The sequence below is a fragment of the Acromyrmex echinatior genome, chromosome 3, assembly GCF_024713525.1.
Source record: "Acromyrmex echinatior isolate Ae372 chromosome 3, ASM2471352v2, whole genome shotgun sequence".
Taxonomy (NCBI): Eukaryota; Metazoa; Arthropoda; class Insecta; order Hymenoptera; family Formicidae; genus Acromyrmex; species Acromyrmex echinatior.
Genome location: NC_141854.1, coordinates 10,474,343 through 10,500,656, shown reverse-complemented (window position 1 = coordinate 10,500,656; position 26,314 = coordinate 10,474,343). Strand labels below are relative to the sequence as shown.

General features: G+C 36.3%; 1 protein-coding gene across 2 annotated transcripts in view; it reads right to left on the bottom strand.

Annotated features, from left to right (window-relative positions):
- Positions 1–21,169: 21,169 nt before the first annotated feature.
- The window catches only part of so (SIX homeobox 1 protein sine oculis), a 37,824-nt gene continuing 32,679 nt past the window's right edge, over positions 21,170–26,314 (bottom strand). For both annotated transcript variants that reach the window (XM_011067487.2, XM_087404115.1), the window contains exon 5: positions 21,170–26,086. In XM_011067487.2, the coding sequence (XP_011065789.1) occupies positions 25,802–26,086 (285 nt within the window). In that variant the 3' untranslated portion in view covers positions 21,170–25,801. The remainder of the gene's footprint in view (positions 26,087–26,314) is intronic.

The window sequence follows — 26,314 nt, the reverse complement described above, 5'->3', positions numbered from 1 at the left end:
GTACAATTTAAACAGAGCAAAGAAAGTTCCAACAGTTGTAAAATAAACATTCTTCTGAACGCGGTTAATGATTATCATTTTGTTACATTTTCGTTACATTTGAAAATTAGATAGAAGCACATTGTAACTACCCTTCGGAGCAAAGCCGGAAGTCCAGTCAAGTTCGATCAAGTTATAGTTATCAACTGCGTCAGCATTATCTTCCACGGACAATAATCACAGGCGATCGTTTGTGCGTCGCAGGGGACTTCCGTTTCGCTTCGATCTTACGTTCTCCTTTTTTTTCTTGCTCGTGCCATTACGCGCGGACCATTTGTCTCCCGTGGAACGAACGGTCCATTGTCTCGTAAGTTTTTCGATCGAGGACCACGCCGGAAATCAGCCATCGAAACCGCGCCCTTATGTCCGCACGCACATACACACACACACACACACACACACACACACACACACACATGTGTATCTGTAATCTTATAAAAGTGATCCGATAACTATTTCGGTCGAGACGATCCCCCGAAATAGTCCTTATCACCAAAGCTCGTGTAAATAACATAATATACTCTTGGATATATAGGATATAAATTATAACGGAAGACTGGAATTGGCACATCGTCGGTTTCTGGAGCAATTATTTACGCGGGCTAAATGGGACATGTGCTTAGCCGTCGTTAGCGAGTTACATACACAACGGACAAATCTAATTCTCGATGATTCCTATACGTGGAATCATATGAGACGTTATATCCAAATATAACGTCGAGAATCTCGCAGTTAATCAAGTTTGAAGTTATTGGAACACTACGCCAATATTGCATGACTCGCAGGCGATCTTAGCAAGATATTATTTCGTTTGGAAGGAAATATAGGAAAATAAGAGAGAAATATGATACTCATAAAATCACATAATTTACACTAATTTAAAAATTGTTATAATGAAAGGAGAAAACAGGAATGTGAAAAGAATACAAAGGATAAACGTGGAAATTAAAAACAACATGAAGAAATGTCCTCTTGTATCAAAGTTGTAGATATAAAGTTAACGTTAGAGAGTATTAAGATTTACTTGTATTAAGTAACCGGAAAAATTCGTTTGATAACGTTTATAACAACAATTTCATAATATAATAATTGATAACGCATGAATTATGTAATATCTTTTATAATAATTAATTGCATTTTAAGTGGTTCGATTATGCTAGCTATATGCTGAACTTTTTTACTCTTTAAATATTTAAAATTTTAAATATTTAAAAAATTATTTTAGAGTAAAAAACGTTCAGCATTCATAAAGTTAATATAACGTAAGTTAGCGTAAGTATACAGTAATAAGCTAATAAATATTTAAAACAGTTAAATAAAAAATGTTTAACACTTACAGAGCTAAATAATTAAAATGCAATTGATAGACGAGCGCGTTATAAATTATGCCACAAAAAAATTGTTATAAAATGCCTTATATATATGTCCCTAACAAACTAATTGTTATAAAAGTATATATGCCTCTAGCAAATAAATTTTTCCGGTTACTTAATATTAGTAATAAAACTTGAAATTCTCTTAGCCACTTGTGATGACCTTCCTGCTTTTTGCGCCAGTTCAGTCGCATAATTTATGCCTTATAGTATATCTATGTTCATATAGTCCTAATATGTCGCACGAGAGTCGTCACTCATCCTGATTCCTCATTCGCGAATGGAGCCGCACCTGGAGCATAATGGACGCGCTGATGGAAGAAGAACAGGCAAGGAAAGCATGAAGGGGGCGAACATACAGAGACAAAAGCACGAAAGGTAAGAGAGCGATCGAGAGGTGGTATAAAAGGAACAGGAGGAACCTGGACGGGTGAAGAGAAAGAAGAAAGGAGGGGAGGGGGAGGGGGAGGGGCAGAAAAAGACAGAGAAAGGAAGAGAGAAGAAGGTGGATGAAGGGAGGAAAAGAAGAGAGTGTAGAGTCCCGTTGACGGAGATTCAACGAAGCAGCGATGTTTAATCGGTGTTGGCCCGCATCAGGTTGATCGAGGACCCCCCAATCGGGTGTTGGAGGACGACGTGGGCCCGTGACGACGACATAGGGAGGTCCGGAGTAGCGCAAGCGGAACCGGGGAGAGGCTGCGCCGTGCCGATCAGGCGAACAATGGAGGCGGGATGCTCATTTGTCTGCGGGCATTGTTGTTCACCCGGCCGGAAACACGAGCCCGTACTCTCCTTTTCCCCTCTCTATCACGCTCTCTGTCTTTGTCTATTTGTGAATCTCTCTCTCTCTCTCTCTCCCCTCTCCCTCTCTTTCTCTCCCCCTCACCGTTCACCATCCGTGCATCCTCCTCATCGACGTCCCCTCTCTCCCGCCGTAGCTTTTTCCAGTACGAAAGTACCGCGATGATTCCGCCAATCGTGTCGCTCGACGTCCGCAGGTCGATGGTGCAAAAATTCGGGATAACCGTTTCCACCATGTTCAACCGCGAGTCGACGCACAATGTTGAATGTGTCGGTCTCGTCCGCTGACTTATCGATCGGCGGAAGCTCGCATTGGGTCCCGCGATGCGTAATTTACGAGAGATTCCTAAGAAGAAGAGATCTTCTCTCTTTTCTTCTGAAAGAATAGGACGGGACCGAGCTGCTTGTCTAGCATCTAATTTGCGCTGTTATAGCACCTAATTTTTCCTTTGGTTTGACAGGTAGATCTGTCTAAATTATCGGATTGCCGAGGGTCGCTAAAGGTCGTTTATTAGTAACCATTATGGGCTACAGTTAGACATATACAATCTATAATCTTAACAAGTTCATTAATTTAAACACAAGGTACGTAAAGTGTGATGATAAAATATTAAAAAATTTAATTGATTTATTATAAATCTTTCGATAAAAGAGATAAACAATGATATTCGTATATATTGATGGAATGATGCAAGCCCTAAGAAATTAATTAACAATCATAGTTTATTATTTTTCTCATATTTAATTGTAATTGGTCAACTTCTTATGGCTTATGACTAATTGCGATCATGGAGTGCTTTCCATAGTGACACAAGTCGAAATAAACGTTGTTCTATTTTTCTTTGTATTTTTCATTCCATGAGTACAAAGACAAGAACGATACCCAAGGATACTCACACCAAGTCAAGAAAAAGTCAAAATGATGTTATTTTGACGTCATGAAAGTCAAAATAATGACTTTTTGTTACAATTTGACTATTTATTGATGTTAAGTTGTATCAAAATAAAGTTATTTTAATTTTCTATTATACAGGGTGGGCCATCTATTGGTACGTTTTTAAAAATGCGATCAAATGAGCATACATTGATATTTTTTATTAATTTTTTTTTTGTTGTGAAGCTAAAAGTATCCGCGTCAAGAATGAAAAACGATTTCGTTCATGTGGCTCCCTCTACTGGCCTTACAGTATGCCATTCGGTCACCCCAATTATTAATGACATTTTGGACTATTGTTTTTCAAAGCTGGAATTGTCTCACACTTTGGGCCACAGCCTCAATATTCTCGGGTGTGCGCACTGTCCGAGCTCTGGGACCACTTCTGTCATCCACTAACATCCCTTTCTCACGAACTTTCCTCACCAATTTGCGTATAGCTCCTTCGGTGCTCCATATTTCTTTTCAAAATTCGTACAGTTTCGGCGACACAGCACTGACTTTGAAAATAAGTTTTTAAAATTTCAAAACGCTCTTCAAGAGAAAACATGTTGTTTCGTGCCGCGGACGGTATGACTAATAAACTGTCAAAATTTCGGGTCTGTAGCTCGTTCGGTGTTGCCATACGACGAAATTCAAAAACGTACCAATAGATGGCCCACCCTATATAGTCTTCCCAGATATCAAAAAGAGTTCAGTCGTATGTTATCAATTTCGATTTCATTTTCAGCAAAAAAGAATTCTTTTTGTGTCTGAAAATGAATTCTAAATTGATGACATAACAACTGCACTCTCTATGCTATCTGGGTTGTGTATTCCTTGGATATTGTCGATTTGTGAGTGTGTTACTAAATAGGAAGCACCCTTTGCAAAACAACATAAACGATAATTATACTTACTAATTGATAGTACTTGCGGTATCGGTGGGCAGAAGGTTGAATTTTATAAGAAGAAGGTCAGCCGGTGAAACGCAAAGGAAACAAAAAGGCGAACGGGAGCGTGTGCGGGAGGATACGAAAATAGAGGGGCAATTTCGCGGACGACCACATCCACCAGCGGTCATCGGAAGGGTCCTCGTTTTACGGCCGTTTCAGATCCGTTCGACCGACAGGAGCCGGCACGAAGAAGAGCAGTCGAAGGATCGCCGCTCCGGCGAGAAAAGAAAAAAAGAGAGAAAAGAATGAGAAAGGGAGAGAGAGAGAGAGAGAGAGAGAGAGAGAGGAGGCCTGGCAGCACCGGCGATTGAATGGCTCTGCCAAATTAACAATGATTTATGGGGTCGGTGTACCCCAATACACCATTCTATTAACATCGCATTATTCGATCGACAAATTACACACCGACGATCGCGCTTACGGGCTGGATTCGACACTTTTTATTTTACTGGTAACAAATAACTCTGTGTAATTACCTAGATGCGTGCATGACAAACAGGGAGGATCTGTTATTACTATCTTATTAACAATATTATCCCGCACTAAAAAATGTTAGTGTCTAGTAAATATAAATTTCTTTCAATACAAATTCATATCGCAATCGTATTAATTTAAATAAATCTCTTTATATACGATATAAATATATATATATATATGTATATTGAAAAATAGAGAATGACAATAGCTCGAGAAACGACGGAAAACACATTGTATAATAAATTTTCGTTGTGTATTTTTGCTGAGAAGCGTGTTGTTGTCCGTTTCCTTAATTGGCCGCGTCCGCAGAGTTTTCATATTGCGTGCAAAAATTAATACACGTTTTGTTAATGTTTTCTTTGCCGGTTATTAACGTGGCCTCCGCATATATTCTCGATAAGTACAAATACTACGCGAGCGCGCGGGGGTGGGAATACCATCCCACCGTTATATTTGCCATGTAAATTTTCAACGATAAATATCGTATCAGTTTATGGAAAACTGATTTATTACAAATTACATCATTAATATTTATATTAGTATTGCGGCAACGTACAGTTTATGCGCTCGTTCGATTCTCATTAATTGCAAACCTTCTATAATTACATATAAATATACGTGTTTGTACTGCATGTTTCAAAAGATCCCACGCGGCACGATGAGCCGCGCAATTTTCCATTTATACACATAACTCGTCTGTACTTCGTTGGACTTAGAGTTATAACGACTGTTTCATTTTATAATTGTGATATGACATTTCATTCTGTTTTGATGTTCCTTTTAAACAGTCATATAGTTGCAGCGGGTGATTTTTTTAAAATTTATTAATTTTCGTCTTCTTTAACTATTCAATTGTACTAATTCACTATCTCTCGTTTTAGCGTTTCATTTAGTATAAGAACTAATTGATAATTGATAATTTTACTCTTCAAATGTGATAATTAGAAGAGACTCTAACCACTGTATACTGTGATTGTATCTTTTACAGACTTGTCATTCAAATTAACAGAGTTTTGATTGAGTCTGGGTATCGCTGAGGATGGCTCGAATTAAGCTAAAACGTCCGATTGTCTCGTAATTGATGAAAAAGAAATTGAATACAATAGTATATATGTTTAAATTATAGCGTATGAAATATCACGCAGTTCTTTTACTCTCACTTGCCCTGGTGAATTTTACTTTAAATCTCGAGAATCCAATTAAATTCTTTTGGTTTTTGTCTTCCTCAATTCTGTGTATGATCGCGATTGGGGCTCGATGACCACCGATATGGACGGTAGCCATTTTGATGCACGGGCCCAGTTTCGCGGCTTCTTCGCTGTGACGTGGAACGACGTGGCGAAAGGGCCTCAGCGGGGTCCCCGTGTAAGGGGAGGGGGTATATTACGGCTCATTGGGCAGGTGAACAAATTCGTCGCGACGTACTCGTGGATTACGTGAGACCGAGGGGGCCTCTACACGCGTTGGGTCCCCAAATTTCGGCTCCACGAACGCGCAAGAGGGAAAGAGGAGAGGACCGTCGTACTCCACCTTATCTTCGACATCGGGCCCCTCGAGCTTCCTTCTTAACGGGTGACCGAACACGAGCTACGCGTACACGCGATGTGTCCTGTACGATGATTTTGGGTGCACCAGGGCTTTGTGTACGGTGTCTCGTCCTCGTCTTTCGTAGCTGACATTTTTTGTTTGCGTGGTGTGACAACCGGTAATCGGACAATTTTTTTACTCGGCCGCGATGTGCTTCATAAATTATGCCTATTATATTGTACTTAAAAACGTTTCAAGGCGAAGTGTCGTGAGGTCCTTAAAATTAATCGAAATTTATTTCATTTTCTATTTTTAAAGAGTTGCTCTCTTTGTTTTAGATTATAATATTTTAGATCATTCTACATAAAAAAAAGGATTTTGTAGAAATAATTCTACGATCCTTTGAATCAGATATACATACGTTTGTGCAGAAATAGAATATACTTCTACATTATATCGATATCATTAATTACGATATGAAATTGAAATAAAAATCATTCATGCGCTTTTATCTCTATGTTTCTCTTAAGTAATCGCTAATTTTCTAAGAATATTATATATTATCCATTTTTAGAGAATATATTTCGTACATATAATAACGAAGACGAGCGAGAAGTTCCAGGAAAATTCAGGTCGAGCTCGTAGACCTCATCCCTCTCTCTTTCTTAATTTCTAATTTTATTACGGATTCTCGGATGGCCACATAATGGCTCGTTCCATAGACCATCTGGCACGATCTCCGATAGAATCTATATCTATATGCGTATCGAAAGATCGATCAAGATCGATCAGGATGGAACGACGTCTAGCTTCGGCGACCGATGGCGGTGGCGGCGGCGGCGAGTCCGGTTATAGTTTGCTAAGGCATGTAATCATGTTACGATCGAATTTACATGGCAAATTGCGCTAACGTAGAAAAAATGATTTCCTTCTGGCGTGAGCAGAGGATGGAAATTTTTCTGTCGGGACGAGTGTTTCGTTCTCTCCGAACCTGACACTTCCCTCGAAAATTTATGTTTTGTTGATGCACCTCCACTACAGCACTCTCGCGATGTAATTGTTTCAATATTATGGTCAATATCTATAAATTCATTTGGTGTCACATTATTAAATACATTAATAATAATAAAGTATTATATAATTTCATGATGTTTATTACGAACGATGAGATGCGCTAATGTATGATTTTGTATGTATATATAAATTATTAAAATAAGAATAGAAGTTACGAAAATTAATCTATTAATTAAAATTTGAAGCTATTGAAAGTTCTTTTTATATTTTTATTCAATGTTTGTTAATCTCTTTATACGTTGCATGTAAAATATGAATTATTATTTTATTCTGATTACTACAAAATAATTCTGAGGTGAACGTTATATGTACCAGAAGCTTATAGAATGTAGAATAATATCAATTTGCATTTCGTATAATTTTCAATTTCCCGTAGAATTACTTATAATGTAAACTACCTCTTTCTCGGAGAGTAAAACAAGTTGTCCGACATTATTCTCAGGTAAAAAATTACGTTTACAGTGAAAGGCAGCTGAAATTAACAGACAACGACGATGACGACGATCTTACGCGATATAATATAGTGACGCAGCCAGACGGAACGAATTATTCTAATTCGCTCTGTATTCAGACTGGTGCGTCTCTAGGAAACAGCTATTATACTTTTAGACGTGCCTAACCGGACCTAGACAATGGTTCTATTAGCGAGGTAGATTTATAATGAGAATAATTGTTTAAATACTACCGCTTCGTGTTAAATCTTCTACGTGTGAAATTTTCCATGTGCCTTTTGGTGATTTTCGCATCTCTCTTTTTTTTATCATACAATACATTTTTCACATCTTTTAATTGTCTCGCAGTCATTTTCATTTACGACCACCTTACGAGTTTATTTGTTATAGGATTTATTTATTATAAAATTTACACACACACACACACAATTTAACGAATGAAGACTTTTTCGGTAGAGGCCTATCATATATTATAAGATATTAAGAATAACAAAAAAAACAAGAGAATTTACTAATTAAAATGTACATTCAACTATATTATCTTTTACCTGCAATAACAATTAACTACGGTATTTACTATACCACGGTATTTTTAGCGCTCGTCTTTACAAAGTCTCCATTCATATTTCGAAAGTGGGACATTCGTTGAAAAAGGTTCGCGACGTTTGGCCAATTGGCGAATGCAGGGCAGCGTCCACGTCGGTTACATAATGGGCCTTCTCTGACGCGTCTGTAATAGCGGGTAGCCCGAGTATTTAGATGAGTTGACTCCAATTGGCGTACGTACCGTGAGAATCCAGTATCTGGTGCGTGGACATGCCGAAGCAGGAGAAAAAAAATGGGTGAACTAATCATGCAAATTACTCGTCGAGTTGCGCAACTCTCGTCCCGTCTTTGCACACATGATTACTGTCTCATCGCGATTTATCAATTTTATATGTATAAAATCAGACAACAATAAATTTTTTGATATGACAATTGACGGTGTAACATTACTGTTACATGAAGCATCTTCACATATAAAAGAATATGTTTATTTAATTACAACTCTCGACTGTTGAATTTAATGTCAACTAGATGTAACTCTGCGTTTTAAGAATATTATTGAATTACTGAAGATGGCCAGATTGTGGCCGAAACGTTTAATGTTTTAATTAATGTAATAATAATTAAATATCACAAACTATAACTTGTGCTGTGGTTTTTTATGCTCTTATTTTTTATATGTGTTAATATTAGAACCACGTTAGTTTCAAGATATTTAATAAATTTTTTGATCAGATTGTATTTGTACAAAAGTTGTCTCGTGATCCCTTCGTCGCCAATGATCGCAATTAATGATACCTCGGGCGATATCATGTGTTTTTATTATTATTATAATTAACTAATTTTGTTTTGCGCACACTATATATTATTAGCGAACTTGATCGCAGTCGTTAACCGATACTTTACACCCGTAATTATCTAGTTATGTGCCACGGATAATGTTCATCATTGCTTTTTATTCATTACCATCGCAAGTTAACATGTGCAATACGACAAAATATATGGCAATACGACAAATAATGGATTTTGTTCCCTTTTAGACAAGAGGATTGGATTCGATTCAAACTGAAGTATAGAATTTCGGAGGAGTTTATATCGAGTTTGGCAGAAAGCTGATCCATGCGAATTTATTTCAAAGATGAGGATTTTGAAAATTTCTGATAGGTGATCCATTCATGTACGTTTCGTATTATTATTATTAGTAATTTACATGTTTACGTGTGTATCGTGAGAAATTCGAAGAAAAATTACAGGGTGAAAATACAGGGTGATTCAGTTCAATGAATTAATTTCAGATCTACGGTGTTTCAGTGTCAACTACGCGCAAACGCGGATCTTGAAGTTCCGTTGACAAATTTCTGCGGACGACGGAAGAAGCTGGACGATGGAAGAAGCCGCCGTGAACGATTATGCAGCTGCGACGAGGAGGCATGCGGCATACGTTACGAGCAATGTGCGAGGCTTCGCGCGGCCGTCAATTACGATTAATTAGAGCGGAGACTGACAGCGGACGTAGCGACGGGCTACTTAATACTTTAACTTGTCGCCAACCCTCCGCGCGACTTCACTTCCTCCATCCGTCACCATACGTCGTTTACGACGTGACCAAACTTTGACCGTCGCAAGCGCGTCGCGAAATTAGGCCTTCGTGCGTTCGCGTTAAAATTTGCCAATTATAATCTTACATATTTCCTTAACAGCAATGATTCCGAACCGATCCATTCCGAACTTACAATCTAGGTAGACGTTTCTTTGATGATAGCAATCTTAGCTATCAATGTCGAAAAAACACCATAAACTATAATTAAAATAGCCAATAAGACCGATTATTAATGAAATATTAACGAATTATTAACAAATTACATTAACAATGTTCATAAAGATTGTTTGTATTATCCTTCCTTGTGAATACTATGTAATATTAATAATTTGTTAATATTTTGGGATTAATAAAAGAATTGTTGTGGCTTTCATTGATAATTTTAATTGATTTGTAATTTAGTCTTGGTGCCAAGAAAATATATAGGCGAAAAAAGATAATTAACGTATTCAGTTGCAAATAATGTATATTTAAATGAAAATCATTTATATGTGAATAATCTAAGAATAAATTAAGAAGAGAGCCATATTTGGTTCAAGCAGATCTTGGTAATTGGTCTTCTTAATAATATTTTTACGTAAATTTTCACAATTGCCAGTTCATGCAAACTACGCGTCTATTATTTGTCAGTCTCGAAATACAATAGTGAAGCTGAGATACGTAATATCACAAATTAAATTGACAAGCAATTTAATAGATATATAATGATGAAGAGAGATTTTAATTATTTGAAGTATTTTGAGACACTGTAAAAAATTGTAAGAGTGCTTGTCAATTTATTTTGACAAATAATCGATGCGTAATTTGCATGAAATTGGAAATTGTAGAAATTTATTACGTAAAAATATTATTAGGCAGGACTTAACTTTAACAGAATACTTCCGCTTATTTGTGTAATGCATATGTATTTTTATTTTAAAGTCTTCTCCGTAAATGTAACAAAGAGTATATAATATTCATATCACGCGTAGCGAGATTAAAATTTCAATACAGAAATATTTATGCATGCAAATAGAGGCACCGAAGGAGCCCTAAAGCGGTATAATTTTTTTAACTACGGTATGTTTACACGGAATCCATTATTTTTCAAAAAATAATCGAAATAGAATAGTCCATCATTCGATTATCGATGGATTATCTTAAATTAGGCTAGTATTAATTACGTTCGACAAAATGTAGTGGCGAATATGGAACCACATATTATCGGTCCCGCAAATGAAAAGGATTTAATGAAAGCCGAGCGACCTATCCTCTTCAAAATGAGTGTAAAATGATAGCTCTCTACACCCTACGAAAACAATTTGCGAATTGAAACGCTCGAATCGCTCGTTGAAACGACACGCGGTTCTTGACAATGCAACGCCCGGCGCGTGTCTCGCGCGCGACGAAACGGAGCTTCTACGTAATGATATAGTTTTCGGTTTCTGTATTGAAACACGATTCTCAGTGGGGCAGGTCGCGCTGCGTGAATGTCGTGTGCGTGTGCATACGTGTATAATTCCTTGTAGGAGAACAACGTTCCTTGACTTCTGAATGAACCGTACGTCACAGTTGTTGGCTTCGATCTGCGATGTGACTTCAGAGATAGGAAAAAATTTTTCGTTCTACAAATCTTCCAAATTATTTTAATCAAAGATTTAAATCGGTATTGCAATAGAATAAGATTTTCATGTTTTCATGTTGGATTGAAAGTTGATGTCATTATTCTTAAATAATTCAAAATCTTTTAGAAAAAGTGGGGAGAAAGAAAAGATATTTTTAACTTAATTTTTCACATATCACTGTAATAGAAATAATCAAAACAATATAAAAGATGTTGTTATAATATTAATTAAAACTGTTATTATAATATAATATCACAAAATTATTACATTCGCATATAGTATTAAATTTTCGAAAATTAAAATTGATTATCCATTCATTTAGTCTTCAAAATAATGATTCAGTCTTTCATTCGCGATACTACCAGTTCTTAGTGAATTCGTTTCTGCAAGAGCACCGCGGAGAAGATATAATAGCATAACTGGTCCGCTACGAAAGAGGTAGATCGGCCGAGAGCAAGGGATGCAGATGGGCTGCCAGCCTCTTTTCCGCAGAGGCCCGCAATAAATTCAACGAGGGGGGCAGGATACAGGGTGTAGGGCCGGTTCGATAAGCATCGAAGCATCGAGCGTCGTGGAAGTGCTAAGTAACTACCGATCGTATCGGAGATATGAGAACCACTCGGCTGTGGGCTCTTTCGCGCATTATACCATGGAGATGGATGTATTTATTGTGTCCCGGGGGTGCCGAACGATCGACAGGTCGAGCCCCGAAATCGGGAGGCGACAATGGAGGTGCGAACAGCATAAACAGTCGTGCGTTGACGTTTATGAATCAAATTCCGACATCCTAGCGTTATATAGATCGTAGATAAGAACGAGGGTGTCCCATATTGTCGACCATAAGGCTAAATCACTTAACACCCTTAGAAACCCCTAGAAAAAAATGGGAGCATCGATGACCATCAAAATATTCCTTGATATACTTCTCATTATACTTTATCGACTTTAATTCGTCAGAATTTAGCGCTGAATTTTTCGGAATCTATTGTGTACAGAATATATTAAAAGCTTCCGATCAGTTTTTTTAACATTAGAAGAAAATGTTTGTTATTTTACGCATCATACTTTAACTTGACTAACTTTATAAAATACTTGTTTATTTTATGTAATATGTATTGATGACTGTATAGTTGATTTTTAGTCTTTAGAAATATTTTTAGATTCAAAATACATAAAGATTACGATGTCGTATAAATAACGTGACACTCACAGGAAAAAGAAGAGAATATTTTGTTTAACTATTCTATGATATTACTGCATGTAAATTAATTTCATAGGAATTAAACATACAAATTATATATACTTTAAATTAATGGTGAAAAAGAAAGATTTTCTAAAAATATTATATTGTTAACTCACATTATTATAATATTATTTAACTTTAATCCCATTAATTTTATCAACAGTCAAAGCATTGTAGAATATATTTCTTCCCTATGTTTGCGGCGTGTCTATTTTCGCATTTTGTAAGATCCTATTAACCACCCGACATTTCAACTGGCTTCGGCGTTTATCCCACAGGAGGATTGTAATTTGTCGTAATGACGTTACGTTTGCGTCACCGCGTTGCCTAATCCCATAGGTTCTACCCCATGGATTTAGCTGTCAATCCCCAAGAGTTGTGAACTACGGGTGAACTCGATTGGAGGAATTGTCTGGCCAATCCCCGAGCACAAAAATCCGGGGTGTCATTGTACGGAGGGGGAGCCCCGAGATGTTCGACATATGTTTAGTGGGCTGGCATTCATCCTGCTGCAAGAGAATAAGAGGGTGGAACTGGTTCTTGAATTGGCTACCGATGAAGGATTGCGACTGAAACAACTTCCTTTCAATAATTTCGAATAATACAAACCGGTTTTTTTTATACATATTATATTTATTATTTTCTTAGATAAAACAAATATTCTTATCGATAGTATCAAAATATACGAGTTAAAAATAATTACAATCGATTTTAAATCCTAGTTTACGTGGCGTTTTGACACGAGGTTTCCTGTATACGCAAAATCAATAGTATAGAGCTATTATTTATCGTTGACCTTCGCGATTGGAAGGAGGTCCTATTATTCGCGAGATTCGGTTACGAAGAGCAGTGCCAGGGCGTCAAGTCAGGACCCGATGCGAGGGCGGGAAAGGGTGTAAGGTGACACCCCTCCGAGACAGGTCTGGGCTTCCCGTCACGAACACGTCCGAGATAATCATATTCATAATTCGCGAGTTCGCAGAACCCGCGTCCGAATTACACGAGAGAGAAGAGCACCGCTGAAAGATGGCGGATTACCTCTTTTGTAATACAAAAGCCCGAGATATTCGGACGATTGTTGGCGCTTCAACGAGGGACAGAGTTTCGGTTAAGCATGCTACAAATTATTCAGAATATATCGACTAAGAAAGTCGTTTATCTAATATTTAAGGCTAGAGAATAGAATGTTTCCTGTATGTTACTGCTGTCCTGTTATTTCGATTTGAGTATCTGTAAATAATGAAATTAATTTAAAAATTTTTTTAAAATAATTCATATCCTGTAATAGTTTATAATCAGTGTATCCTTCACTTGTAAACTTATAGTTATTACTATGTAACTACATTTATTTTATTGCGAAATATGAATCATGTAGCTAAACAAGATAATTAATATTTTTTAAATTAAAACAGTGAATTTCAGAATTATTCATCGTACACCATTAAAAAATATAAATAAATAGATACATCAAACAATTAGAGGATGATAATTTTTTCATAACTTTATCCTGATAATTTTCTTCTTACATCTTAATATAATTAACAAATTTACGACTGAATCTTGTTGATTTTCTCGATAATTACACAATCAAGGTATATTTCAAACAAGAAGACGTCAGAAAAGTGCAAAAGAACAAGAGAAAGAGGAAGAAAGCAGGAAAAGTAGGGTCAATTTTTATGGAAAGAAAGAGAGAGAGAGAGAGAGAGAAAAAGGGCAAAGCGCGTACACGCACACGTATGCTTAAAGGGCCCGACACCGCGTGTGAGCCCTTACGCGGACGTGTGGATGTTCCAGACGGGGCCTGGGCCCCGGCGTAATCTGACACCCATGGCCCTCTCTCCGTCCACCTAGTCAGAGCCCCTTCGGCCCGTTCGTTCATTTGTTCGCTCGCATCCTCACGTCCCAAACTAAATCATAACCGTATTATGCGGCCCGACAATAGGCCCCGCTCTCGCTGTGTAGCGAGAGAAGCTGCCTCTAATCCGCCACCGCTTAGACATCTTGCTCATTATCTTTTTATCTTCATCTCTCTCTCTCTCTCTCTCTCTCTCTCGCTGTCTCTCTCTCTCTCTCTCTTCATATCGCCCATTTTCTCTCGTTGCATCTTTATGTTTCAGAGAAAAATGTTTTATCATTAATGCAGAAGGAACATCGCTATTTCGGAAGAGAATCTTTATATAAATCAATTGTTTGTGAATTTTGTTCATCTTTACAAAATGTACAATGAAAATGCATATTTTAATTAACGAATTATTAACCAAATAAAGAAGTATGTCTACTTCGTGAAGAATTGTAAACAACATGTTTTTCTTTCGTATACATCACTCGGTTTATCTCGTTGCGCTTCAAATCTCTCTGTTTTCAAAGAAAAATGGTTTTTTTTTTAAATAAATTAATAATAGAAAGAATATCTATTTTGAAGGAAGGTCTCTATAAATAAACTGACTATGAATGAATTCGTTCACGTTTGCAGAGTAATGAAAATTGTTTACTTTAACGAATGATTATTATGGACGAGATAAATAAATATGGTTTTAGTGAAGAAGAATTGTAAACAACGTGCAGCGTCTTCAACAATGCAAAATAGCACTCTACGAAGCATTCAATCAAACAAATATTCGCAAAGAGAAGAAACAAATAAACATATCGTAACTCGTGTGCAACTATTAAATTAATTTTCATTACACAATCGTAAAATAAATAGGAAACAAGATCGATTTTTTTTATGTATTTTGAGTTTTCCTAGCACAGTCTTAACTTCTTCGGCGAATTATTTTATTAAATTCTTTCATTGTTAAATTTATACTGTCATATTAGACTCAATTTGACTTATTTTTAATAATATCTGTAAGTCACACCATTACTCCTATTCAAAATATGTTGTTAATTTGACTAAAACAACTTAAACAATAAATACAACTTAAGAAAATATATTAAATTCGATTAAAATTAAATTTATTATTTACTCAGAGCATACGTTAATATGAACGATGTTTATTTTGATTCGAAATTAATCGCAGAAATGGATTGACATTTTGACAAAGATGGAAGGTAAAAATAACAAAATATTATTTAACTTAAGGGATTGAGTTACCATTGCTCCTTTGATATCCAACAGTATTGTGCTATATTATCCCAGGTCCTCTAACAGCGTTTGACCTTTTAATTTGTTACTAAAGATAAATCAAAGCAGAATCGAAACTTGAAACGTTCAAACAAGTAATTTGAATAAAGAATATTTTTACACAAATTAATTAAGAGCTCCAATTCTCTACCGCGCTCTAATTCTCATTAGTCTTTGCTTTAATTTTTGATAATTTCGAGAGTCTCTTAGAGTTTTGTTTATTTTATTAAATCTAGCCCCCCGAGTCGTCTTTATCAACTCGATCCTAATCTCGCCGGGAATTATTTTCGCGATACACGTACATCTACGCCACCCATGGAAACGTCGCAACGCGAAGCACCTATCCACCTACGATTTTCCAGAAAGATCTGTTGTCGAGGGAGGAGAGAGAAAGAAAGAGAGAGAGAGAGAGAGAGAGACAGGGGTCACGATTTATCTCGTCTTCTTCTTTATCTCTCCCTCGTTTCTCCTCGGCACCAACTCGCCTCGCCTTGCCTCGCGGCAAAACGTCGCGGGGACGGAATTTAAATTTCACAAATTAGTCCGTCCATTACACCCTCGGCGTAATCGGGACCGGCTGATCTCTTTCTCTCTCCCGTTTGGGGACCTTAACGGTCTCCCTTCCTCGCGCCGGACACCGCGAACGCCACGCGGCGGATGGTTCCTGGAAAGCGTGGGTGCTCTCTTTGCTCCGCCAGCCAACCAGCCAACCAGCCAACCAGGACAGGATCACGATCTGGACGGCCACAAATCATAACGCGGGTGCACCGCAGATCTCACCGAGAGATCCTCGCCCCGGCTCTTCCTCGAGACGATCCCTCTTGTTTCAGCCGCGCTCTGCGCGGATCCTTCCTGGATCTCTCGCCCCGATGATGGAAGCGCGGGCCGCGATGTCGTGAGGATGCACACCACGTCGCGCGACGCACCACATACATGTACCAAGAAACTTGATTTTGAAAAATTCCGAAAGCCGACACATCCAAAAATCATGGATCTAAACATCTACATGTTACTCATAGGATACTACAAGGATATAAATCTTAACGACAAGGATATAAATACAGTTCCCTTCGTCTCGATGTTGCCCGTTACAAGGCGAGCTATAAAAAATAATGAAGTCTCCGTATAGATCGTGCGCCGATAATAATCATGATAAAGATAATTACGATAATAATAAGATAACAGTTTTTATATTAGGTGTTGGAATTAATTCGTAGCGTTTTACAAGTGATGGGAAGTACTTTCATTAATGTATTTTTTAATGCTCATGTGAAATAAATAACATTCTTTCATTAAAAAACGCTACGAATTAATTCCAACACCTAATATATATATATATATATATATATATATATATATATATCAAAGTAAAAGTAAATATTTTCTCAAATTAAGTAAAGAAGCGCCAAATGCGGTCAAGGCTAGATCTTAGTGTCTAATAATATATTTCTATGAATATTTAAATACTTTTAAATATACTTCAAACTGCGCGTCGAACGGTTTTGAAAACAGTTCTAAATTAAAGCTGAAAATAATAAATCATAAATTAAATTTATCGTCAATCTAATATTAACAAGCATCTTAAAGCTCTGAAAATAACTTGTGAAAAATGTTATCTCAGCTAGAGTGTGAGATGAATCTCCTTGGAATCTCCTGACTATCTAAGACGGGTATCGTAATCAATTCAATCGAGGTATATGATAAAAGGTATTCGTCGCAATAATCAGTCCCAGCAAACTCAAAGTTACACGTAACGTACCTGTTACAGTTGTAATTTTTCGCTCAACAATATAACTGTAATATAACACGTGTGTTTTTATATTATTGAGTATAGGAAATTACAACTAACAAGTACGTTTCATGTAACTTTGTTTGAAACATATACATATAAGAAAATAATGAAAGTATTGAAAGGTGAACATGTATAAATACTTCCTGTTATCAATCAGAGATTACAATCTATCAAAACGACATTAAGATGAAGATCTCTCACTTCCCCGTCCAGGTGGGGCTCTTCGTTTTCGCGAGGCATCGGCTGACCGATCTTGCTTAGAATCGTGCTCGCGAAACACAACGAGCTCGATCAGGCAGCACTCGGAAGAGAGCTCGAAGAGGGATCGACGCGGCGGCCCTTCGTGCCCGTTTCTAATGGCTCGGGATTTCCTTACACACAAAAGCTCGCGAGGAGAGTGAGTGATCGTCGCGAGTCCCGCGAATAAATTACGTGGCAGCCTATGCGGCTGCATAAATTAATTTCAGCCGGTCTGCCCATAAATATTCTCTCCTTCTATTCGAAATCGCTTCTTCGCTCGTCCGCGTGCTTGCGTCTAAACTCGCCTAAGCGTTACCAACATCGTAATTTACATCGATCGCCCGTAAGTGGCGTATTAATGGATTTATGTATGCGTCGAATATCTATCTTCGAATTTGCCTCGATTACGCTCGATCAAGATGCACCGCGTTTGGAGCGTTACAAAGGAATTTTCGTGAAAAATGTTACGTAAGAGACATGCGTAGAAGAGACGTGATTTCTATCAAGCAAGATTCGTGTTGTAAATATTTCTTTGCGATGAACACTGTAGATAGTTTTAATGTAAAAGTTCTCTTCGAGTATCGTTTGTCTCTTACACGGAGAAAATGGTTTCGCATTGAATATCTAAAAATTTAATTAAGTAAGGTTTGAAAATAATTTTATTGGACTGTAGAGATAATTATGTAAAATACTCAAGTTGATTGCTAGAATGTCAAAATTTTTTTACAGTATTGATCATCATGCATTGAATTTTTCTATTTTAACAGTTCAACGTCAAACTCGTATCTAGCTAAATTTTTAGATATCTCAGCAAAATCGTTTTTTCCATGTGTATAAGTAATTAATATCTTTATTGTTTTATTAAGGCATATATGTAATTAATATCTATTATTTTGAATTTAATTTATTCTTAAGAATTTAGCATTTGAGTTAGTTATGCTTCTTTTCTCTTCATTTTCAGCATTTCTGTGTGAGAAGAAAAATACTCCAACAACAGAATTGAAGCAAAAGGTTATTTATTACACGAGGAAGTAACATTTTTTTTTTGCTACTCGAACGTCAATCCTCGGAGTATATTATTGCGAATCGCCCGAGACTATATAGGGTGGTGCATCGCGCGTTCATTGTTGCAGATCAGGCAGATGCGAGGGAAGGCCGGTGGTGCGTTGCAGTTCGCCTCGTGCCTGAATGCACCGTCATTACCAGCACGTAATGATCGCATTGTAACGGTATCAAACTTATTATTCGCCATGTAACGGGGATGCGTTCCGGAAGGCGAAGAGAACCTCGTGGAAAAAACGATTTTGCTGAAAGGTCTGAAATTTTGCTGAATATAGACCTGAAAGTAATTTTGTTGTGACGATCGACATAATTATGAGATTATTAATCAGAAAGTAAAAAATAATGAACAAAAATCTTGATATTCTAATCAGTTTGAATTTTCAACAAAATTATTTTGATGGTCCAACCAAATCATTTTCCAATCTGTATCCAGCAAAATTCAAATCTTTTAGGAAAATTATTTTATCCGTGCTTGAATTGTGCTTTCTGCCTGAATATTCCTTAATTAAAACACGTAGGTTAAAAATAAATGTACAAATAGATCCGATACTTTTTGCAATTTTAAATTTTATCCCTCGGAAAGGGTCTCATCTTCTTTTTATCGAAGAAAAGAATAAAGCAACTACCAAACATGACAATCTCTATCTCTTTATAACGGCATTTCGCGAGAAAAAAGGCGGCGGAGAAGAGAGCATCGTCCTTTGATCCTACGATTTATTCGGATGAACCCGGAAAGATTGATGCTGGATATCGACTGGTAATTATTTTAAAACGACCGTCCTTCGGCACGCTATTAGGCCTATCAACGATCACGATGACGGATAAGATCTTCGACCTCCTCTTTGTGCCGATATTTACCAGTGCAGTTCGAATAATATCTTCTACGATCCTGAAAGAGAGCATCTGGCTTCTCCACGTGACCGGAGGCTCCTTTGTACTCAATTCTATTCTTATCATCGTGATGATCGTAAACTAAATTCGATCGGACGTAACAGAGCGTGGCTGTATCGACGTGGCTCCGCTTATTTTTCTACAAGTGTAATCATAAAATTAATTAATATTCTTTATTTCCAACTCATCACAACGTTCTATTTTTTTAACAACCAATAACAATTATTGTGATGTAAATATTCATCTATGATATAAATGTTATAAAAAATTAATTTTTAAAAATAACACGCATAAGTACGTAATATCAAAGAAAATCGTGTTGTGAAACGGCGCGAAAAACATCTTTACCAAGATGTTTTTCGCGCCGTTTCACAACACGATTTTCTGCATTTCTACTTTGATAAAAAAACAGCGAGGGGAAAATTATATAATTATTATTCCTCTTAACAACCCGAGTTATCGCCTAGGAAGTTTTATAAGCAAGATATCCCGGAATGAAATTTTTCACGGTTTCCTTGCGTTAATTCCCGATTCTCTTCCCTCACGGATTTTCTGAATCCATCAGCGAGGCGGAATAAGAGCAGTCGACGCATGTTCATCGGCCTGTTATAATTTCGGTTCTATTAGCCGCGCGCGACGGAGCTCTGAGGGATTTTCGGAGATCGTAAAGTTAAGCACGGACCCCACAGAGGTGCGTGCGTGAGTGCGTGCTGCGTGCGTGTGTACGCTCGTGGGCCTGAAGAGGGTCCGCCGAGAGAGTATACTGTCAAGTAGCATCTTGACACGGGGCTCACAATGGCTACTTGTTAGCGCGCTGCGCCAACAGCGAAGGGAAAAACGATCCAGACACTTGCCTTTTTCACATCGCGCTCTTCTGCGTTTCGTTACGGCCGCCTATAACTGCCTCGTTGATCTCGAAAATCATCTCGGAAAAGACGAAATTTTTCGCTTAGCGTCAGCGCCGTGATATTTTTGCACAGCTCCTCTTGTCAGCGAATTCAGTGCAGTGTTCTTGACGAATCCGGATACCAACGTGACGAATAAAAGTACTGGCGTAACGCGAAGAAATGAATTCAACGAAATCGTAAAAAGGTCAAATACGATCGTATTTTTCCAAATATCGAGTTTTTACATACTTATATTTTAACCACACTTCTTTACGAGACTTTTATTACAATAAACAAATTTCGTACTCAATAAAGAAAAAACTTTGTATTAAAATTTATTGCTACTTTTTAAAAAGATAATCAAATGTATCTAGTTTTGGATCTATTATTTAGGATTAATATTGAATATATTATTTAGAACTTATAACTTTGCAATTAGTTATGTTTTCAAAAATATCCATGCGCGTTACTTACCACTTTTGGTACTCAGCAGCATCTACAAGCAAGATAGAAGATGCAGGATGCTGTAAAAGGACGTGTGTGCGTGAACGCAGATAACACTGGCATCTTGTTACTTTAAATAACATCAACTTTACTCGATTACAATTCGATCGTACATCGTGATCTCTTACTTATATCTATTTGCGCATCGTCTGCCTTACTATCCACTCTGTGCACACATATACACATACACATACATACATATACATATACATGCGCCCACACGTACAACTCACTCGCTACTCAACACACATGCATGAATAATCGCACTCACGATCACTCTCGGCAATTCGTCTCAGTTAGTTGTGCAACGTTAGATTTGTCTAAAATACACGAATGAGAACTGGAGAGGACCAGACGATGGTCATTAATTATCGTCCTTGCGGCGCGCGCTCGGTTCTCCTTTCATTCATTCGCTCCTTCGCTTCGACTGCCCTTCTGCCTCCTTCTTGTATGCGCGAGTTGCGTGCGAGTGCGTAATTTGTGCAAGAGTCGATTACGATTAACATCCTATCCGCAAAAATTAATAAAATTCTTTAACTTTGGTCGAATCGCAGCGTTCGTTTCGTAGAAAATTTCTCGAGTTTTCGATCTCGATTTCGATTAAAGTTCTACAAGTTTGGAAAGGATATCTCGAAAATATGTAACGATGGAATATATGAAGATAAAAAGCAACCTCCGGAAGAAATGGAAAATAAAAATGAAAGAAAATCGTGCAAATTGTTCGGAAGTTGCGCGTTTGTGCAGCACAACTTGCGTCACGTAGACGCTCTTAAACAATGCTCCAAATGCAAGAGAGTATAAAATAATAGTTATATTTCTGTTAGTAATTAGTTTCAGTTGTTGTAGCGTTTATCCAGCCGAAGCATTTTAAAACAGTTTACATAATTTTACAAAAAAATTTCTCTGTTTAAGAAAGCATAATGCTTATTATCTGTATGAAAAATTAACATAAAACGTGATTAAAACTGTTGTATAGTATTCTGTGAACAAGATTGCAGCAGTATAATATTTATGACTCATTAATTTATCAACAAATGAGTTTCGATCGAATCTTATATTTAATTTAATAATTTAATAAAACGTACGACCTAACACGAGATTGGCTTTAACCTTGAGCTTTGATTTAAAGACTGACTGGCGATACTATTTTCATAGAAAAATTTAAAAATTGTTATATTACAAAAAAAAAATCTCGAAATAATTCAAAAGAATAGTTGACAGAATATAAAATTATCGCACTTAAGTCTGCCAAATAGTGAATAAAAACGTTGTATATATATTGTTATGTATTATCTGTTGTACCTTCATTAATTAAAAAAGATATGTCGTATAATAGATATTATATAATTGATTTCTTCTTTTATCAGCCGTTAATATTCTCTATTATAACACATAATGTGGCACTTATGAATTGTTGAATAAATATTTCAATGTAATTTCGAATTATTTCTATAAGGAACAAATACACAGAATACAACAAATGTGATACAAAAATGAAAATAACGTCGATCGGCTTGCCGTAGATCGAAGATATTATTTTCCACGTCGCCTCTCTCTCTCCATCTCAATCCTATTCCTCTACCCTGTTTCGTCCCGAGGACTTTTTCATAAAGGAAATCCTTTCTCTCCTCGACATCCTAGATAAGAATCTACAAGGCAATGTCATAGCTAACGGAATATTTAGGACATCTGCGCGCGAGATAGCTCACGAATGGAAAGTCGACATTGGAGATGAATGTAAGCGCTCCTGAATCATTTTAAAAGTGACTTTGTAAGTCTCGGTAAATGATCTTTTTACATCTTGCGTTCTTCGTGATAAAATAAAAAAAAAATAGAAATATAATAAATATATCATAGAATTTTCCATTCTTCAAATAAATAAAATCATTATTTAAAATATAAGAAAGAAGATCGTGACGAATAAACGAGATAATTTTGAGTTCTGTTCTTTGGCAAAAAAAAGCGGTTTAATATATGTATAGTTCTTTTGAATAACGAATCAAGAATTCATCTCGATATCTCGACTTTACTTTTGTCACACTCATGCGTAACATCTTTTTTGCTCTACCTTTACATTCCCTTTTTTCATGCACGTAACATTCTCGTTCTCCCTCTCACTTTCTCACTGTCTTTAGATATACTTATGTACAGAGTGCGAACTGCGAATAAATGATAACTTACGCACTATCTTATTCTGCGACAGCATTCACTGTCTACTGGGAGTACCCCTAAAGCTTAGCATCCATCCTGCTGTTTTTAGTCAGTTAAATCATCACAATATTACAATTTTTATCAGTAATAATTAATGTAAATTTATATAAATATTTGTTTATCATTATTGACGAGCTTGACTTTTTAATAATTATTTGTGATATATTTTTGTGAACGTCTCCTCTTTAATAATAACTGTTTCTTCACATGCACAAACCATCTATGAAATGTGAATTAATAATAAAGCATTTTGTAAAATTTGGCCTGTTTTATATTATCTATATCTTGTTGCTTCCAAAAATTCTATTATAGTCGTTAATGAGATTGTAAAAATGTAATATAAGCTAAGAAAGACTAAATTAAAGGCCTCAAATTATAGAACATAAAAATTTTTTAATCGTTAACAGATCAAAATTTAAAATTTCAAATCATGTTCCGATTATGGAATCAAATCAGTGATACGGGAACACCCGGTAGGCAGCGAACAAGAACGAGATTAACTTAATAATATGCCGTGTGTATTATACATATGTACATACATGACAAACACAAAAGCGTATGGTGTAAGAGGAGCGTATAGTTGGTTATAGTAAATTAATTAGCTGATTGAATCTATGGCTGTGTTCCAAATTTATTGTCAGCGCTGAAAATCTATCACTTACGTTACATATATTATAGATTTTCAGCACTGACAGTGAATTTTAGAACACAGCTTTCATGAAGTGAAGGAGGGTGGGGGGTAAGGGGTAAGTTACATTCGCTCGTATTTCGCATGTACTTCGCGTACAAAAAAGAAACGTTGCTTCATCGTGCAATTTGTCCCGTTCGGGCAAAATCGGAGAAGTATGGCGCCAAGTATGGCGATGGGATAGAAAAGTTGGCTGGGATTTTTCGCCCGTTGTTTACTTATGGAAATAGTGGTAAACACAAGCCGGTCTAGCCGGCTTGCCGCGAGAGTGTACGAACTGGGAAAGTAAAATGCTAATATGTCTTTTGCTATTTCGTTCGGAAACGTCATCGTCGCTTCGGCATCCTTTGATTTTTCATGGATATAGATATATCTCAGGATAAGAGAGATATTGTTTTTTCTACTTTTTTTCGGGAAAAGATTTGGAGAATTTCCACTGCCAAATAAACGGATAGACAAATATATATTTTTAATTAGAAATTAATTAAATAGTTTGAAATATATGTCGCTTATTTGCCAAAACAACGACATAATTCAAAAATTGTCATTTTTTTGTTATCAGTTGTTAATACAAAAATAGCCCTTTGACATTCTTAATTCTAAATAAATGGCGTAATTGAATTGCAAATATTTATTACAAGAGAATACATTGAAAAAAATATTTGTGTGATATTACATGATTATGCTGGGTTCTTTTGTTCTAGCATAATCATGTAATATTGCAGCCTACATATAATAGAAAATTACATATTATATTAATTTCGCATGCAATATGTATTTTTGAGATTCCATTGAACATGGAATTTTATGTTTAATTTCACAAAGTAAGATCTCGTGCTAGAAGTACGCGTATAGTAAAATCTTAGTATGTTAGATATATATGTCTCTATAAAAACGTATAATTTCCGTTCCTGTCTCGTATATGACTTTACATACTAATATTTACCTCCTATACTGATATTAAAAATATTCAACTCATTTTCTGAAAAATTTGATTTTTTTCAATTATGTCATTATTCCGGCAAATAAGCGATACAATCATATATATTTATCTCTTTATCAAGTTTAAATTAGCATTATTCAATTAAAAAATAAATTAATATAAAGACGTTTATACAGTGTAAAGATATTTATAAAAAATAAAATATATAAAAGTATTTGTACAATGATAAATTCATGATATTAAATTATACTCAATTTGAATTTCGAAGTGTTTTTTTAAGTAATAATTATATACAGATATTTTTATTTTGGAAAAATGTTTCGTATATATAGAATGTATTAAACTTCAAAAATATATTCGACGGGAGACGCTCCCGCGTCTCTTGATTAAAGAAAATTATCTGAATACCTGAGCGGACGTGACGATTTGATAGACGGCTATTTGACGCTCTTCATACGCTCTAAACATACACCGAGAAAAGCTCAAGGATAATACAACAATATATCCACAGAAGACTTTTCTCTCCACTTTTATCCGGACATTATCGGATCGTCAAAAAATTATCGTGTTGAAAAAGATATTTTTAATGCAAGTAAAATTCATGTTTTCATGATTTAATAATTAAAGATAACTAATAAATTTATATATATATATATCACTCCAAGTTAATTTTTAATCGATGTGTTAAATGAATTTCAGCAGGTCTTTATTTTTCTTCAACAGTAATAATTTATTGCCGATCCAAATTTCGGCAAGCTACTTGAGTACCTTGATCAATCGGAAGTCTTGCGCTCCGCCGATGTGCATTAAGTCTTCTCTTGGCTCCTCTTGCTCTGAGTACTTGGGGCCCAAGGTCACAACGAATGGTATTCGCCCAGCACGAGGCCGCTGTGGTAACTCGCATGCGACGTGGACATCCCCATAGAGCCCATGCCTTGATAAGCGCCCATGCCCATGCCGTTCATCGACATGGTATTCATGGTGTTGACGCTTTGCATGGTGTTGGATAGCATCGTCGAGGGGCCCATCGGGCTCAATCCACCCATAGAAGGGGCGATCGCACCCATCTGCATCGACGTTGCAGTGTGCGGTAAGGACTTCTGTAGATCCGCGGAGGTTGGCGTTCCGATTAGATAGTCCTGTCATAGAAAATTCTCATATTTCTCTAATCTATTTCTATACAAGTTATAAAATATAAATATATGTGTTACTATCATAGTATTCAAATACATATTTTTAGACCTTTGCATTCGTGAGTTAAAAAAGTCTACAATTATTATATTTTCGAGATATTGAATATTTTTAAATATTAATATTTTTGAATCCTTAACTTTTCATATATCAGAATAAAATAATAATAATAATTT